This window comes from Labeo rohita, chromosome 13 (assembly GCF_022985175.1).
Source record: "Labeo rohita strain BAU-BD-2019 chromosome 13, IGBB_LRoh.1.0, whole genome shotgun sequence".
In the NCBI taxonomy this organism is placed as follows: domain Eukaryota; kingdom Metazoa; phylum Chordata; class Actinopteri; order Cypriniformes; family Cyprinidae; genus Labeo; species Labeo rohita.
Genome location: NC_066881.1, coordinates 11,389,756 through 11,407,885, shown reverse-complemented (window position 1 = coordinate 11,407,885; position 18,130 = coordinate 11,389,756). Strand labels below are relative to the sequence as shown.

General features: G+C 34.8%; 1 protein-coding gene across 1 annotated transcript; it reads right to left on the bottom strand.

The window, feature by feature from the left end:
• Positions 1–221: 221 nt before the first annotated feature.
• si:dkey-33c12.4 (uncharacterized protein LOC560112 homolog) lies at positions 222–15,915 on the bottom strand. Its single transcript, XM_051126339.1, has 18 exons — positions 15,740–15,915; positions 15,348–15,391; positions 15,165–15,246; positions 11,429–11,604; positions 11,265–11,348; positions 11,112–11,180; positions 10,790–10,966; positions 10,522–10,677; positions 4,348–4,426; positions 4,141–4,231; positions 3,909–4,050; positions 3,707–3,811; positions 3,468–3,558; positions 2,342–2,492; positions 2,183–2,257; positions 1,990–2,092; positions 1,677–1,783; positions 222–380 (listed from the first exon to the last, which is right to left on the bottom strand). Exons 1-18 carry the CDS (start codon positions 15,765–15,767, stop codon positions 257–259), a joined length of 1,884 nt encoding a protein of 627 aa, XP_050982296.1. The 5' UTR covers positions 15,768–15,915; the 3' UTR covers positions 222–256.
• Positions 15,916–18,130: the final 2,215 nt, after the last annotated feature.

The window sequence follows — 18,130 nt, the reverse complement described above, 5'->3', positions numbered from 1 at the left end:
ATATACTATTCTGAGGGACCGAAAAAATAATTTAAAAATGAAGCAAATTATACCCGTTGTCCAAAATCAAAACTCTCTTTAACTTGTGTAGAGACTGACATTAAGACTATTTTAAAATGTAAATGATAAAATATTCAGAAGACTGACCAAATAATCACCAAAGCCCCATGCTGCTGTTTTATGCATGTGAAATTTTTACTGTATCCAACTAATTACAGTGATTGAGGTGTTTAAATCCCTGTCTGTGTGCTGGGAATCACTGGTTTGGATTGGCTTTATTTCGGTCGATGCCCTTGTTTTCTGGTATATGCTTGTAAGTGCAGCGCTCATTCTTAACGCATCCGTTTGTCCTCCAAAAATAACACTCATCAGGCTGTTTACTGAGGAAAAAAAGAGAGATAAAAATGATCAATTACTATTAGAACATAACTATTAAGCTACACAACAGTATTGTTATTATATTACTCCATATCTTTTTCAAATAATAGTTCACCCACCTCAGGCCATCTAAGAGTTAGATGAGTTTGTCTCAACAGACTTGAATAAATTAGGCTGAACAATTCCGTTAAAGTTGTTCAGATTATGCACCTCAAAATCAAACAATGCATTTTAGGGGTGTAACGATACATGTATGTGTACCAACTGTCATGGTAAGGGCATCTCGGTTTGGTGCATGAGGCCTTACAACAAATACAGGCAATTCACCCTCAATCCACAAGGGAGCACCCACAGTAATGCAACGCTGTTTGATAACCGCCAGCAGAAGAACAGCGAATGCCAGGAGTTGCGCACTTGAAAACAAAGCCCACTAGACAGTGATCATGTGCTGATTCTAAACACGTCTCTCACTGACAAAGGAGTATAACGTTACTTTACAGGCTTTCGCATTCAACTGTCTGCGAAATAAAGCTTTGTGCTTGTGTATCCTACCTCTCTCATTCGGCACAAATCCAAATATTCCATAATATTTCCATATTTGCAATGTATCTAAATGCCAAGCTATTATTTATTACGTAAATTATAGGCTTTGTACTTCATGCTCGTTCCAACGAGGACTGAATGAGGTGGGCGCGTTGATGTTTGGTTTACTGTATTTTATTTTGATAAAAGTACCAACTGCGCTGTCAAGTTAGCAATGCTGGAAGCCTGGAACTTATGTTTTGTGTGTGTGTGCGCCGGCACGATTACTTCAACTGTTTCCTTATACCAGCAAAATCAACTTAAAACACTGTCATTTATTGTCTTATAATAATGCACCACTGTAAAAGGTATTTTGTAAAATAAAGAACACAAATAGGATCACGATTTCTGCCATTTGATATTCCTTTCTGTCACAAAAATGAACTGAAACTCAGCATATATAGGCTGTTACATGTCGCACTTTTTCCCCTTGTTTATCTGTTAAATAATTCAAATATATTTCAAATTATTTATTTCTTGTATATGTACTGCAGATTATATATAACATTATAATTTGATATAATATCTAGTATTTTTACATCTAGGTGAAAAAAAAAAAAAAATTTGTAATTTGTACTACAGTTTGTTCAAAATAAATGAAAAGAAAACTTAGCATAGTAGTTTTAATTTCCTAATGCATTTCTAACCTAAACACAGTGGTATCACTTATGTGCAATATATAAAAAAAACAATGCAGAAACAGCATGTATACTCACCCATTCTTCCCTGAAGACTCTGTAGATGCATCTCTGGACACTCCAAGACGTGTGTGAATCCTATCTGGATAACGCACCACTAGAGTTGTCCCATCAATGGCATAACCCTGTAAATCACAAAAACAAACAGACTGTTGTTTTTCCATCGCACTGAAAGAGAAACTGATGCAAGATCTTAAATTAAGCAGAAACACGAGACAAAGCCCAAGTTCTGATATCACTTGAAAAGGGTTAGACACATTACAGATGACTAAAAGGTTATCTTCATGTCTAATATACCACTGAATAAAAGCAACAGAGCAAACATACTCACATGGAAATCTCTTATGGCTTTCTCACAGTCCTCCTTCTTGGTGTAGTTAACAAATGCACAGTGTCTCATTTGTAACACTCTTACCTTATGGACGTGCCCAGCACTGTTTCATAAATAGAAATTCACACAACTTAAAATGTGCTCAATGACATTAACACTAAAAGATGTTTGCAAAACCAATAAGGTCACTTACGAGCTGAATAATTCATAAAGCTTTGCCGCTGTTATAGAAGGCACCAGATCTCCGACCCAGACAGGGAATAGCTCTCTGTTCAGGGATAAAAGACATCCAAATTCAGGTGATTTTGAGCTGAAAGGTTGTACCACAAATGTCTGTATGTGTGTGTCTTACGGAGGAGGATGATGAAGTGGAGCAGCGGGTGGCATACTGGGTCGAGACTGATTCTGAGGAAGAGGTCTGAGAGGGAATTTTGCTGGAGATTGTGGGTTTTGCTCTACAGACATAAACGTGCGTTCTCCGGGCACTAAGACGGGGTTTAAACCTGCACGGAATGAAAGTTGGTTAAATGCAATCAAAAACAACAATTAGAGACCAGGGGCCAGTTTTACTAAAAGCTTGCGCTAGCGTAAACGGTCTTTTGGTGTCAAACGTACTGTCAGGTTTTACTAAAGACGTGCAGTGATAAATTAGCACTGCAAAGGCGTGGACAGTTATTTTTGCACCTGACCTTATTGACTATGCATTTGTAGGAGTTTACCTTTCAGACGCAAAATTTGGGAGGAGGAGTATTCAAATGAATCACGCAACGCGTTTTACTAACGTTTGAACTCATCAAATTACTGGCATTTGCGCCATTATTTAAGGCCCCTAAAAACCATAAGGAGAAGTCCAGTTTTTCAAGAAAAAGGGATATACTTTTAACCACAAATGCTCATCTTGCACTAGCTCAACTTTACACATTACATAGGCAGAAGTTCTGACCCAGTGTTTACAAGGCGAATGTGCAAAGAAAGTCAAATGCCCTTTAAAAAAGGGTGAAACACTAATTTCAGAAGATTTTGAAGTTGGAGGAGAAAATGAGATGAGTTCAAAAAGGTAGGGTGAAAAACAAGTACACAGATGAAGGAATAAACATATGTGACCCTTTCCAATGTGATTATGTAATGCGTGAGGTCATGGACACGCATCGCAGAGCTAGAGCACGGCAAGCATTTGTGGTTAAAAAGACATACATTACTTTTTTTTTTTTTTTTTAAGAAAATGACTAATCGTGTCACTAGATAAGACTGGATTCCTCGGCTGGGATCATGTAGAACCCTTTGAAACTGCACCAAAACTGCAATTTGGACCTTTAACCCATTGGCCACTATATGGAGAAAAATCCTGGAATGTTTTCTTCAAAACCCTTAATTTCTTTTTGACTCACGAACATCTTGGATGACATGGGGGTGAGTAAATTATCAGGAAACCTAGGTTCATTTCTGCCCTTAATGTGTATTATCATCATGTATCATACCTGACAGGCCAGAGAGACTTTCTAAGGCTTTTTCTACAGTTCCATGAAGAATAAGGGCGTTTGAACTCTGCTCTTTAGTGAACCCCATTTCCTGTTGAAGAAAAGTACATCTCAACATTACCTTTCTGGTAATTTGTAACAAATGGATAACATAAAACCAATATGCAGCTGTCGACAATATTCAAGCAGCATCAGCACTAATATAAAGTGTGGTCCATTATCTGTTCTCCAGCACTCACCATAAGCTGCATGAGCTGCACCCTCATCATCTCCTCAGCTGCGTCCTTACAAGTGCTGTCCAGTTTTAACACTTCATTATATGTAAGTCTGGCTTCATAGTATCTCTGACAGAAGGGGAAATAGGATTGTGTGAGAATAAAATAGCAGGAGGAGTCTGTACTCTAAATGATGGATGAGACTGGCTAAAAACTGTAGTAATACCTTCAGTCCAACTAGCGCTTTGCCTTTTCTGTAAAGCCCTTTAACCCATTTGGGGTTCATAGAAAGAGCAATATCAGCATCATTTAAAGCTTTCTCATACTGCAGCATCTTTTCATAGCAGTAAGAACGATTCCCAAATAACCTGCACCACAGACAAACACATTAATGTGCAACCTTTACAAAGCCTTGCTTAGAAGTTCTGTTGTAATTAAAACTATTAACATGGACTTACTTATACTCTTGAGGATTGTGTTTTATAGCATCTGTAAAATATTTCACAGCCATATCCAGGTTTCCTGCGCTGGCGTACTGGTTACCTATAACTATAGAAGACAAGATGGAATTCAAAAGACATTTAATGACAAAACTAGTTTTAGGAAAAAAACAAACAAACAAAAAAACAAAAACAAAAAAAACAACAACAACTCCATTCACCGACCTGCCAGCTCCACACTTCTTGTAATAAAGTAATTTGCATTGACTGTATCCTCTGATGAATTCTCCTCCTTGTTATTAATCTACAGGAACGACAGAATTTCAATGTTATTGAAATACAGACTACGTCAAGAAATAGTTGCTTCCACAAAATGATTTAAAATGATTAGGGTTATATAACTGAAACAACATACACTACTACTCAAAAGTTTTTGAACAGTAAGATTTTTCATGTTTTTTATAGAAGTCTCTTCTACTCAACGAGCCTGTATTTGATTCAAAATACAGCAAAAGCAATAACATTGTGAAATAGTTACCATTTAAAATAACGGCTTTCTATTTCAATATTTTAAAATGTAATTTATTCCCATGATTTAGCAACGATGCTTTAAATTGATCAAAAGTCATGACAAAGACATTTATATTGTCACAAAAGATTTATATTTTAGATAAATGCAGTTCTTCTGAACTTTCTATTCATCAAAGAAACCTGAAAAAAAAAAATCCTACTGTTTTCAACATAATAAATGCAGCAAATCAGAATATTCTAATGATTTCTGAAGGATCATGTGACTAGATGATGCTTTAAAAAAAAAAAAAAAAAAAAAAAAAAATCAGCTTTAAAATCACAGGAATAAATCACATTTTAAAATATATTCAAATAAAAAAAAAAAGTTATTTTTAAATAGTAAAAATATTTCAAAATGTTAATGTTTTTGCTGTACTTTGGATTAAATAAATGCACTTGATGTCTTTAAGCAATAACAACAACAAACAACAACCACCACCACCTTATATTATCAGTCAAAAGTTTTTGAACAGCTGAACACTGCTGTTCAAAGGTTTTTGAAAAAGAAGTCTCTTATGGTCATCAAGGCTTTGACACAGTAAAACATTACTTCTGTGAAATAAATACAGTTTCAAATAAAGTTTTCGATTTATTTATTTTAAAATGTAATTTATTCCTGTGTTGGCAAAGCTGTATTTTTAGCAACCATTACTCCAGTCTTCTGCGTCAAATGATCCTTCAGAAATAAATGCTAAATGCCAAAGAAACATTTTATATTGGAAAACAACTGCATGTCTTATTTTTGTAGAAACTTCAATGTTTGATGAATATATATATATATAAAAAAAAAAAACACTTCCAATCCGAACTGAATGTGCGAATATCCTGTTTACTTAAAATGCCTCCATTTGGCTGCCCAGCACATGTTTGCTGATATGACATCAATAAACAGGCTAACCCGCAAGGCAAAGTTCCACATGTAAGGGAACTGTCTGCATTGTTGACAACTGTTTTAATATAGAGGTCAGAAAAGAAAAGAAAAATAATAATTCTACTCAAATTTAATTTTATAAAGGGCTTGTAAAAAGCTGTACTACTGCAACCTGTCTGCTTGTGTATTAGTTTTCTATCTCTCTATATTATTGTATCTCTATCATATGCATCATGAGAAAGATGTTTTGTCAAAGCTGGAGAAGGCATATGACTAGGGTTATTTGGAGGGCATATACTTGTAACATGCAGAGTGTATAATCAGACAATTGTCATATGTTAACCCAAAAGAGGTGTGGAAAGAAGAATCACAACGAGAGTCATATGATAAGGAGGTTTGTACAAAATTAAATCACGGAGGTGAGATATAGAGAATCATATGATAAGGGAATCTGTACAAAATACAATGGGGGCTTGTTCACCACAATTAAACAACAACAGTGTGATGTATGAAACACAATGGTGAATAGATTCACAGCAGAGTATATAACCTGAGCAGTGAGACCATAGATTTCAAATGCGTGCAGCTGAGCATCTCTGCTTTATTGTTTGCCAATAAAGTCTAATTTTGTCACCTGGAACCCCAGCTTTAAGACACTTCTTTAACAAGACAGAAATAGAGCAAGCCACAACACTTGCTATACACACATTGTGTTCAACAACTTTGAGAAGAAAGAGAGGTGTTGTAGAAAGGCTCTTTTCCAAAAAAAATTCTCAATGCAAGAAGTTTCAGGTGCCAGAATTCAGAGATTATTGTTCAAACAAAACAAAAGATGTAGAACATCTAACAATCTCTCACTGTTATATACAGTTCTTAACCAATGTTCTCACTGCAGGTGATTTCCTTATCTTCCTTTAATCTTCTGGCTTGTTTTAAACTGTGGCATACTTTGTTGTCTTGACCAATTAAGTCTGCCTTTGGCATCTGGAACTTCCTGACTCAAGACTTTTTGAAAAAGGAGGAACAAAGTGATGCCAGTAGAAGATTTGACTCTCACTTTTATGTTTCAAACTCTCTTTGTAGGCGTTTTCCTCCTCTTCCGTCTTTTTGGAATTTTCCCAGTACTCCCGCAACAGTTATTACAGTAATCTGCTAACTTGTATCAAATAGTGGCATTCTGCTGTCTGGTTCATTTTTAAAAAAAAAAAAAGAATCATGCTTTCAACAACATGCAGTTAGAGACACCGACATATGTATAATCATTGAGTAAATGTACTTCGAGTCTTTCATTATTCAGTCAAGAAGATTTTTTTTAATATATAATGGGACTCAACAGCTTAAAGGTCCAAATTTCAGTTTCAGAGTAGCTTCAAAGGGGCTCTACATAATCCCACAGCCAAAGAATAAGGGTCTTATCTAGCTAAACGATTAAGCGTTTTCTTAAAAAAAAATAGTTTATTAAAAAGCTCTTTTGTTGTTTTAAAGGGGTCATTGGATGCCCATTTTCCACAAGTTGATATGATTCTTTAGGGTCTTAATGAAAAGTCTCTAATATACCTTGATTAAAAATCCCAATGGTTTTATAAAACAAAACCCTTTTTACCTTGTCAAAATGAGCTCTGCAAAAATCATCTCATTCTAAGGGGTTGTTCTTTTAAATGCAAATGAGCTCTGCTCACCCCGCCCCTCTCTTCTCTGAGGAATGACGATCTTGTTTACTTTAGCTGCATTTAGCCGCTAAACTTCCTAACTACCACGTTATAAGGAAAGGCCATCGCAAAGATTCATAAAAAAAACGCTTCTACTCACTTTTGCTGTAAGTGAAGCTGGATCATGAATGATTTGCGCGAACATAGACGAATATATGTCGATCGGGAGGCGCATTCCCTTCACAAACAAACGTAATCTACTGCATCTTCAGCGGCTCAGATGTCGGGAGTAAATGACGACCACTATTACAGACTATTAAATGACGTTCATTATTACATCCAGCAACACAACACTTCAATCGCTCAATCGGAGATATTCTTGTCTAACTTACATACCTGCTTAGGCATCTAAACAAGGAAAGTTACTGGACTGTGACAGCTGGTCTAAGGTAAAACGCTCTATCGTCAACTATCGTGGGAGTGGCCGCTGTCAGTGTGACGGCACAACGACAGGCATCTGAGAATGACTCGATTTGAAAAAGGGGATATTATTTTTACAGATTATTTAAAAACCACTGCATGGATTTTTTATCATTATAGTGTAGATTTGTACATACACTGCCAACACACATGTTCAAACAACATGAAAAAGTGAACTTAGCATCCGATGACCCCTTTAAGAAAATAACAGTTTTGTTAGGTAAGACCCTTATTCCTTAGATTGTGTAGGAAAACTGTAATTTGGACCTTCATTGATCCCCGCTGAAGTCCACTATATGGAGAAAGATTCTGAAATGTTGACCTCAAAAACTTAATTTCATTTTGACTGAAGAATTATAATATAAAATTATAAGAATTTTAATTCAGGAGTGAACCAATCCTTTAAATATTCAATAAGAATTAACCTTACATACACTTACAATGTCTTAGTTTTGTCTACAGTGTCTCTAAAATGTTGTATATGAATAAAAGGGAAAAAAAAATCTGAAAAGCTCAGGGCTACATAACCACTTTAACATCCATATAGCACACTAGATGCATTTCTCTCTGGTTTTCCTCTGCAATTTTCATTATCTATCAACCAGTTCTGCTTTTATTTATTTCAATCCAACTATGTTTACTGCATGCATATTTAGACCGTTTATGAACTACCTTCAACTTTAATGTATAAGTGGCTATTAACTTGTTTCCGTAATAACCCATTTCAGTAAATGCCAAAGGTCAGTCTTATAAGAAAGCGAGCCAAGAACAACGCATCACGCCTACATCCGGATTTTAATCACCTCCCCACCCATAAATCTACAGAAAAGAAATTCTTTGCTGACTCACAATCCTGTCTTAACAATTTAGACATAAGCACTGTAGTTATTATATATTCACCTGATGGTCTCCAAAGCTCAACTGACTTTGCTCTAGATCATTAAACATGACACAACACTGAATCACTAGGCAGTCTGACAGCTGATTTTTGGACACCCAGTGTCTTATACAAATGAAGTCATAAGTCTCTTGCCATTATACTCAGAACCTACAGCACATTTTTATGGGGTTCCATTTGTGCCAAAAAAAGAGGTGACTGCTTTGTGCTTTGTACTACACATTTGTCTTTGTCTACAGTTATTGCCTAATTATTCAGGTAAATTAGTATATGTTGACGTGCATGTTGTCTGTTGACGTCGTCTTAATCTGTCGTCTTTTTCTCTGTTTTTTTACTGTTGTCCTAACTGTCATTTTGTTCTGTCGACCTGTTCTGTCGTCCTGTTCTGTTCCTTACTGTCTTATTCTGTCGTCCTGTTCTAACTGTCATTCTTATTCTGTCATTCTTACTGTCGTCCTGTTCTGTCGTCCTGTCGTTCTGTCTGTCTTATTCTGTCATTCTTACTGTCGTCCTAACTCGTCCTAACTGTCGTCTTGTCCTGTTCTGTCATTTTTACTGTCTTATTCTGTCATTCTTACTGTCGTCCTGTTCTGTCGTCCTAACTGTCGTCCTGTTCTGTCGTCCTAACTGTCGTCCTGTTCTGTCATTTTTACTGTCTTATTCTGTCATTCTTTCTGTCGTCCTGTTCTGTCGTCCTGTTCTGTCGTCCTAACTGTTATACTGTAAAGTTTTCTAAGACAGTAATAAGAAACTTTTAAGAAATTTTAATAATGCATGTAGAAAAAAAGGAGCAAACATTCAGTGTTAGAATGTATTTTAACAAACTTTATTTTTTTCAGAAAACTTTACAGTATAATGTATTCGAAAGTAATATAATTGTATCTTCTATAATGAACAAATATAAATATATATATATATATATGTATATATATATATATATATATATATATATATATATATATATATATATATATATGTTTTGTAAATACTTTTTCCCTGTTTTCTAGCACATTTAAATTTTAACCGCTGAAATATAGATGTTCGTCAGCTTTTTGGCCACTTCTTGTCTCCGTACCGTAATTCCACTAATAGACGTGCAGCAAATCCAGATGGCGACTCACTTGACCGCGGTGAACAGGACGACAGTTAGGATGACAGAACAAGATGACAGTTAGGATGACAGAACAAGACGACAGTAAAGACGACAGTAAGGATGACAGAACAAGACGACAGTAAGAATGACAGAACAGGCCGACAGAACAAAATGACAGTTAGGACAACAGTAAAAAAAAAAAAAAAAAAAAAAAAAAAAAAAAAAAACAGAAAAAGATGACAGGACGACAGATTAAGACGATGTCAACAGACAACATGCACGTCAACATATACTGATTTAACTGAATAATTAGGCAATAACTGTAGTACAAAGCACAAAGCAGTCGCCTCTTTTTTGGCACAAATGGAACCCCATACATTTTAATTACTGCTCAAATATGCAACATTTTAGAGAACCCATAGGTAAAACTAGGACATTGTGAGGTTATGCAAGTTTACCATTTACTATGTTTAAAATACACCCTTCTTCGTATTTTAACAAAGACATGACTTAATAATAAACTGATTGGAAGTAAGCCACTATTTAAAAAAGCCAGAGGATTGCTAAAATAGTTGCGGTGGGAGTATTGAGGAGATTCCAAAAAGGAGAAGAAAAGCACCTGCCATGAGATCATTGCTTAAGAAGTGTATAAAAGAGTGATTGATAGCTGCTCTGCAGACATCTTGGGTTTGTTGTCGGGATCAACAAACTCCTAAAAAGGCATCTAGAACTTTTTGCATTGAGAGATTTGAAGACTTTCTACAACAAACCTTAGCTCAACATATGTAATATAAAATCCCCTTACAATCTGCTCATTTCATCCTTCCCCTTCACCAACCTGTTTTTGTGGTGGAGAGGTGTCTTTCTGCTCAGACCCAGGCTGTTTTTTTGAGGTTGCTTGAGCATGTTTCTTGTCATGTTTGGGTTTTTGTTCCAGTTTGCGTTTGGCGATAGCAGCTGCGTTTGACACAAAGCAGCTACTCATATCAAGCTCCTAAGACACACATAATAGTCATGAAAATCAGCAACTCCCACTCAGTGAACAGCTCTGTATAAAGCACTTGAATGACACTATCATATTGCAGAAGCTTTGAAGACAAGTTCACCTCTGGATCTATAGTTGAGTCTTCGTCATCTTCATCTTCACTACTGCTATCACTACTCTGCACAGGTGCTGAGGCGCGCTGAGAACCAGGAGGCACAGATGAATAATTTTTGTTTTTAATTTTATTTTCATTTTTATCTGAATGTTTAGTCTTTTCTAGTCCAGGGTCAACTTGTACCTTAAACCAAAGAAAGAAACAAAGAATTTAGACTCCACCAAGATAAAACAAAGTCTGTCATTTCAATGAGACAAGCGTCAAAATGTTTACAATACTTGCAACATAGCAGTTACAAACAATAACGTTTGTTTTTTTTTTTCCTCACCGGTTTATTTTTTTCTTTATCTGCATTCTCCTTCTCTAATTTTTCCAGTCGACGTCTCTCCTTCTGTCTCTTTTGTAGTTCAGAAAAATATAGCTTACAAAATATTCACGCTTACGATTTTCAAATAAGACTTTTTTCCATGTATGCCCTCACCATCTTTTTCTGTTTTTTCTTTTCTGCTTTTTTCTTTAGTTTTTCTTCTTCATCCACTAGTTCTTTTGCATTTCTTTCTGCTTCCTAAAATAAAAAAGTTAAATATTTAAAACAAAAAAGTTATATAAAACAAAATGATTGAATCACAAGTGTTTGACACAAACCTCAGCTGTTATGTGTTTGGATGGTTTTGGTGGAACTCTTTCAAGAAAGTTGCGAGGAAAGCCACAGTATCTGTTGTTGGTACGGATGGCATACTTATCGTCATCATAATCATAATAATCCTCATCAGATGAAACATACTCTGCATATTGATTTGCGAAGCTGTCCAATTCCGGAACTTTAAACAAAAACATTAAAACAAAAAAAATGTGTTTTAATCACCACAAAAACTTGACTGCAAATATTATATTAGGATCCAGTCATCTTTTACCATGAAGAAGTAGTTCACCCAAAAATGAAAATTTGCTGAAAATATACTCATCCTCAGGCCATCCAAGCAACAGATTTGGAGAAATTCAGCACTTGCTCACCCACGGATTCTCTGCAGTGAATGGGTGCCATCAGAATGAGAGAACAAACATCATCATAATCCACACGACTCCAGTCCATCAATTAGCATTCTATGAACAGCAAAGCTGCATGTTTGTAAGAAACAAATCCATGCATCCATAATCCACATTAAGGCTTACTCCAGTGAAAAAGTCCATCTCGTTATTCTCTTGTTGCATAATATCTTCTTTATTTCAAAAATCTCAATTCAAGGAGTTCTATATGACCAAAATTAGACTTCACTGGCTGAGATCTTAACTGCAGCTTCTCTTATACCGTTTATAACCAGTGACCTCATTTACAAGTGATCTCTGCCTTTTTTTGGCTAAACCCCCAATCTCTCACCACAATTATTTTCCCATCCTGTTGATTCCTTTTAGATAGAAAATTAAAAAAATAATTTATGTAGAGGTAATATCCTTGTACAATGGAGTGCCTGGTACATATCCAATGATTAACTAGCTTACATAAGCTTGCAGTTTTCTTAGGTCTGATGCCAACTATATTTCTAAAAATATACTGCACTCTCACATCAAAATCCACCTTTATATTATCTGGAACTGTTTTTGCTTGTAAACAGTGCTTAAACTGTATTTTTCTCTCCAGATTCAGACAAGATGACTTTTCACTGGAGAAAGCAATAGTATGGATTAAGGACTCATATTTTAGCTGGAAGCAATGGCTGTAAGTTAAAAATGTCTTCATAATGGATTTGTTTATTACAAACCAACAGCTTTCCACCTCACATTAATTTATGGACTGGAGTCATGTGGGTTACTTGTGATGTTCTCTATTTGAACTCTCATTCTGACGGCACCCATTCACTGCAGAGGATCCAATTGTGAGCAGTGATGGCTACAATTTTCTAAATCTGTTACCAAAGAAACAAACAAATTGACAGCAAATGTTCATTTTTTTGGTTAACCATTTCTTTAAAATGAAGAAAATAATTTATAACTTGAACTTGATTGAAGGGATAGTTTACCCAAAAATGAAGAATCTGTCATTAATTATTCACCCTCATGTTGTTTGAAACCCGTAAGAACTTTTTTCATCTTCACAATACAAATTAAGATATTTTTATGAAATCTGAGAGCTTTCCGACCCTGCACAGACAGCAACACAACTGAAACATTCAAGACCCAGAAAGGTAGTAAGAACTGTCAAAGGTAAAGGACAAGCAAAGAAAACTAAACTAAGGTGGGTCATTCCAGCTGGAATCATCAAATGGTCCCCACCTGACCCCCTCAGATTTGTCTGAAAAAAAAATCCATGTGATGGGTAATATGCCCAATAGATCATATACAAAATTTCAGATCTCTACTGTGCATACTTTTTTTTTACAAAAAATCTGTAAAAAAAAAAAGTTTGTTTTTCACCCCGTTTTGGCATCACTGTCTGAGTGACCATGTTCAGACTAAAATATCTCCAGAACTATTTGTGCCAGGTCCATGAAATTTTCTGAGATATTAAGGTCCAAAAATTGAAAAAAACTCATTTACACCAATGTTCAGAGCAATATTTCCCATGAATGACACCAGGTGTGAACATGAAACTTTTTTTTTTTTTGAAAGAGCATGTTCTTATTGATAAAATATAAAAAAATTGGGATGGGATTGCCTCTTTTTTCTGTATAATTAAAAAAAAAAAATCATTGTTGTGTGACATTCACAACTACCGTAGCACCAGCTATTTTGAACTCATATGCCTAAATTAATGCTATAATGCAGCATTCCATTGTGCTCGGGACTCGGGGAAATCCGACCTCCACCTCGGGAAAGTGCAATGGAACGGCCACTTAAGTTGGGGTTCCGAAACACACACGGGCCAGTTCAGTGCAGACCGAGTCGGTTGGAATTATCCATAGGCATCCATATTTTTGCCAACTTTTACAATGGAACGCATTTACGATGGACGTTGGGAGAACTAACTCGGATTCACCGACTACCGACATTCAGTGGAATGCAACATAAGTACCTAATCTTGATGTTCCACCCAATCCAGTGAATAATACATCCATTTTCATTTGTATTTGTATTTTTTGTATAAGTGGAACATTAATAAATTCTGTTGAAATGCCCATACCAAGTTGAATAGCAAAAGTGAACAATAGGATCAGTGACGAAACTCTGAGTTTTACAAAAAATCATTACAGAAAAATGAGGCAAAACCCCATCCTAATTTTTTTATATTTTATCAATAACAATATGCTCTTTCAAAAAAAACAAGTTTTATGTTCACACCTAGTGTCATTCATGGGAAATATTGCTCTGAACATTGGTGTAAATGAGTTTTTTTTCCATTTTTGGACCTTAATATCTCAACGTCCATCAGACTCTATTGTCTGATATCAAAGGATGTGAAAGACATGGTACATATCAGACCTTTTACCAAGTTTGATGCTTATACATTGAAAATTGAGGTTTCTATGGACATCTGAAAACCCTTAAAGTAATAGTTTCAAAAAAAGTAGAGGGCCAGCATTCAGGTGTAAATTCAGTAACAATGCCGTGAGTTGTAATTCATGCAGTTCTGGACTAGGACTCTTAGTACAAATAGTGGCACAAATAGTTCTGGAGATATTTCAGTCTGAACATGGTCACTCAGACTGTGATGCCAAAACGGGTTAAAAAACAAACTTTTTTACAGATTTTTTTGTGAAAAAAGTACACACAGTAAAGATCTGAAATTTTGTATATGATCTATTGGGCATATTACCCATCACATAGATTTTTTTCAGACAAATCGGAGGAGGTCAGGTGGGGAACTTTTCCAAAATTTGATGATTCCAGCTGGAATGACCCAGGTACTCTCCTGAACATGTTGAATATTCAGTTGTTGAATAAAGTCACTATCTTTGCTTTCTTTGTGCAGAAAAAGTATTCTCGTAGCTTCATAACATTACGGTTGAATCACTGATGTCACATGGACTATGTTAATCGTTGTCCTTACTACATTTCTGGGCCTTGAACATGGTAGTTGCATGGGTCAGAAAGTTCTTGAATCTCTTAATTTGTGTTCTGAAGATGAACAAAGGTCTTACAGGTTTGGAACAAAATGAGGGTGAGTAATTAATGACAGAATTTTTATTTTTGGGTGAACTATCTTTTTATTATCAAATGGACATTTGTGTCACCTACAACATTAAAAAAAAAGACATTTAAATCTGTGTTGCTGGAGCAAACAGAGTTCAAGTTCAAATTAGAGCACTAGAACAAGTAGGACATTTGGAGTAGTTTTAAATGATTGCAATTATAGATTACTCCAAACCAGCTTTACAACATGTTTTATTTAAGTTATCATGAATAAGTACTGGGGCGTGTGTGAGTAAGATAAATCATGTCTTACCAAATCCACAACCAAAATTACTTAATACATCAAAGTAGCTGTGGCTTGGATGTCTACCATTTATCAAATCCACCACTGTCTCCTACAAAAACAGCACAGAAAATAGAAATTACAGACTCAATCCTACCCACAAAAAAAGCTAATGCATGTCTGATAAATTAATTCAGAGACGTAACGACTTACGTGAGTCCGCATGAGGCGCTCATTAGCACTCAGCCGGAAGTAATCTACAAGAGTCATTGGAAAAAAAACATATGTTATAAGTTTGAACAGGTCTAACATAAACACAGACACAAAAATAATGAATTGCGTGGTTTAATCCTGTATACGTCATCAAAGCATCACTCATCTTTTGTATACTAATAAAGTTTGTACTAAAAAAGAAAAATAAAATATACTAGATTCACAAGACAGCATGGATATACCAAGAAACGGCTAATTCTTTCACAGCTCGACTTTTCAGTTTTCAAGCACGTTGTTAAACGACACGTCTTCTCTATTGTTATTAGAGCTTCATGTGTTTGCGAGCTGGCGAAGTTTTGATAGACGTCATAAAAAAAGACTAGCGATCTTACCTGGTCCCATAGTGTTCTTTCTTGACATTTTAGCGAAAATATTTATATATATTAAACTAAGTAATTCTAAATTATAAGATATTTAAGTAACTTCCAGATGGTTTAACATTCCTTCCAATCGTGTTTTCTCGAGATTCCTCTCCACCTTTGCACACAGTGCGCGCTAACACGCATGCGCATATATGCAGGATGCACGGGTCGACGAACGTTCACAGGGCGTCACGTGGTGCGGTCAGAAAGAGAAAAATATCATTACATTGAAATAAAAAAATACGAATGGGTTTATAACATATTTTGAAAATGATTATTTTGTCTATTAAATATAACACATGCTGTATTTTAATGCAAACCCCGCTCATTTAGTTTGTTTATTGTGGCCGATAAACCGAATTAATGGAAATGATTTTTTTAAGCAAAAGATATATTTGTAAATAAATGAATTTAAAAACATAATAAAATTAAATAGCCTGAACCGTCAAAATTACTTTACACCAAGATAAGAGGTACAATATATGTTCCCCCTGAGGGAAGCAGGATCTTTGGCTAAATGTGACCTTGGATCACAAAACCAGTCATAAGGGTCATTTTTTCAAAATTGAGATTTATACATCATATGAAAGCTGAATAAATAAGTTTTTTATTGATGTATTGTTTGTTAGGATAGTACAATATTTGGCTGAGATACAACTATTTAAAAATCAGGAATCTGAGGGTGCAAAAAATAAATATTGAGAAAATCACCTTTGAAGTTCTTCAAATAATGTTCTTAACAATGTATATTACTAATCAAAAATTAAGTTTTCATACATTTACAGCAGGAATTTTATGAAATATTTTCATGGAACATGATCTTTACTTAATTTCCTAATGATTTTTGCCATAAAAGAAAAATCAATAATTTTTACCCATACACTGTATTTCTGGCTATAACTACAAATAAACCCCAGCGACTTAAGACTGGTTTTGTGGTCCAGGGTCACAAATACACTTTTGACACTTTAACCTTTAAAGGTTGAGCATCTCAGATCAATCACAAATTGGTGTATGAACTGACATTAGAATGTATATTGGTAATGTAACAACTACCAGAGAGATCTGTGGTCCAAACCTGTAAAACTTTAAATTGGTGACCGAAGGCCAGATGTTTTAAGCAAAACAAAAATGAATGTCTGGTTTTCCTGGGTTTGCTCATGTTATCTTTTCAATGTCTTTTATTTCTCTAGTCCTATGTCTTCTCTTTAACTGAATTTGTCTACACTACCAGTCAAAAGTTTTTGAACAGTAAGATTTCTAATGTTTTTAAAGAAGTCTCTTCTGCTCACCAAGCCTGCTTTTAGTTGATCAAAAGTACAGCAAAAACAGTCAAATTCTGAAATATTTTTACTATTTAAAATAACTGTTTTTTATTTTAATATAATTTAAAATGTAACTTACTCCTGTGATTTCAAAGCTGATTTTTTAGCGTCACTACTCCAGTCACACGATCCTTTAGAAATCATTCTAATATTTTGATTTGTTAAAAAACATTTATTATTGTTATGTTGAAAACAGCTGAGTATTTTATGAGAATTTTTTCATGTTTCTTTGTTGAATAGAAAGTTCAGAAAAACAGCATTTATCTGAAATAGAAATCTTTTGTAACATTAAATGTCTTTATCATAACTTTTAATCAATTTAAAGCACTCTTGCTAAATAAAACTATTAATTTGTATAATTTCTTTCCCCCAAAATGTACTCAACTGTTTTAAATATTTATAATAATAATAAAAAATGTTTCTTGAACAGCAAATTAGCATATTAGCATTATTTCTGAAGGATCATGTGACACTGAAGACTGGAGTAATGATGTTGAAAATTTAACTTTGATAAAAATATATTCAAATAGAAATATTTCACAATATTACTGCTTTTTCTGTATTTGTGATCAAATAAATGCAGGCTTGGTGAGTTCTTTAAAAAATCTTATTGTTAAAAATATAAACCTTTTGACTGGTAGTGTTATCTTTTATAATAATGCTGATGAAACTTTATTTTTTACTATTTATGCCTTATGTATATCAGCACTATGTCAAGAAACAACACCGGAGAAATACTACGCCATGTATAAATAAGGTTTAGTATTTTTCGTACTCTCGAATTCCGCCCAACGCCGCGGGCTTTTCTTGTTGCCAGAGCAACAGCGTCATTTTATTCTAAAAGTAAAGCGCCATTGAATCCCATGTTGTTATTTTAACCGGTGTGGCTATGATGTTCTTGTGTTTAACAGCATGCTTGGAGATAATTCTGTTAACTCTGGACGAATTATAATAATATATTTTGTAACTGATACTGTTTTATACCAGTTATACATTCTAGCGTCTTTGTATTTAATTAGTTTCACTGTTAATTCAA

What these genes read in the sequence shown, in the direction of transcription:
- si:dkey-33c12.4 (XM_051126339.1), bottom strand. Translation starts at nt 15,767, where the DNA reads ATGTCAAGAAAGAACACTATGGGACCAG. An exon ending in AAGAAGTGTGGAGCTGGCAG is followed by an intron (nt 4,232 to 4,347) that starts GTCGGTGAATGG and finishes TGTCTTCTATAG; the next exon opens with TTATAGGTAACCAGTACGCC. An exon ending in CCACTTCATCATCCTCCTCC is followed by an intron (nt 2,258 to 2,341) that starts GTAAGACACACA and finishes ATCCCTGAACAG; the next exon opens with AGAGCTATTCCCTGTCTGGG.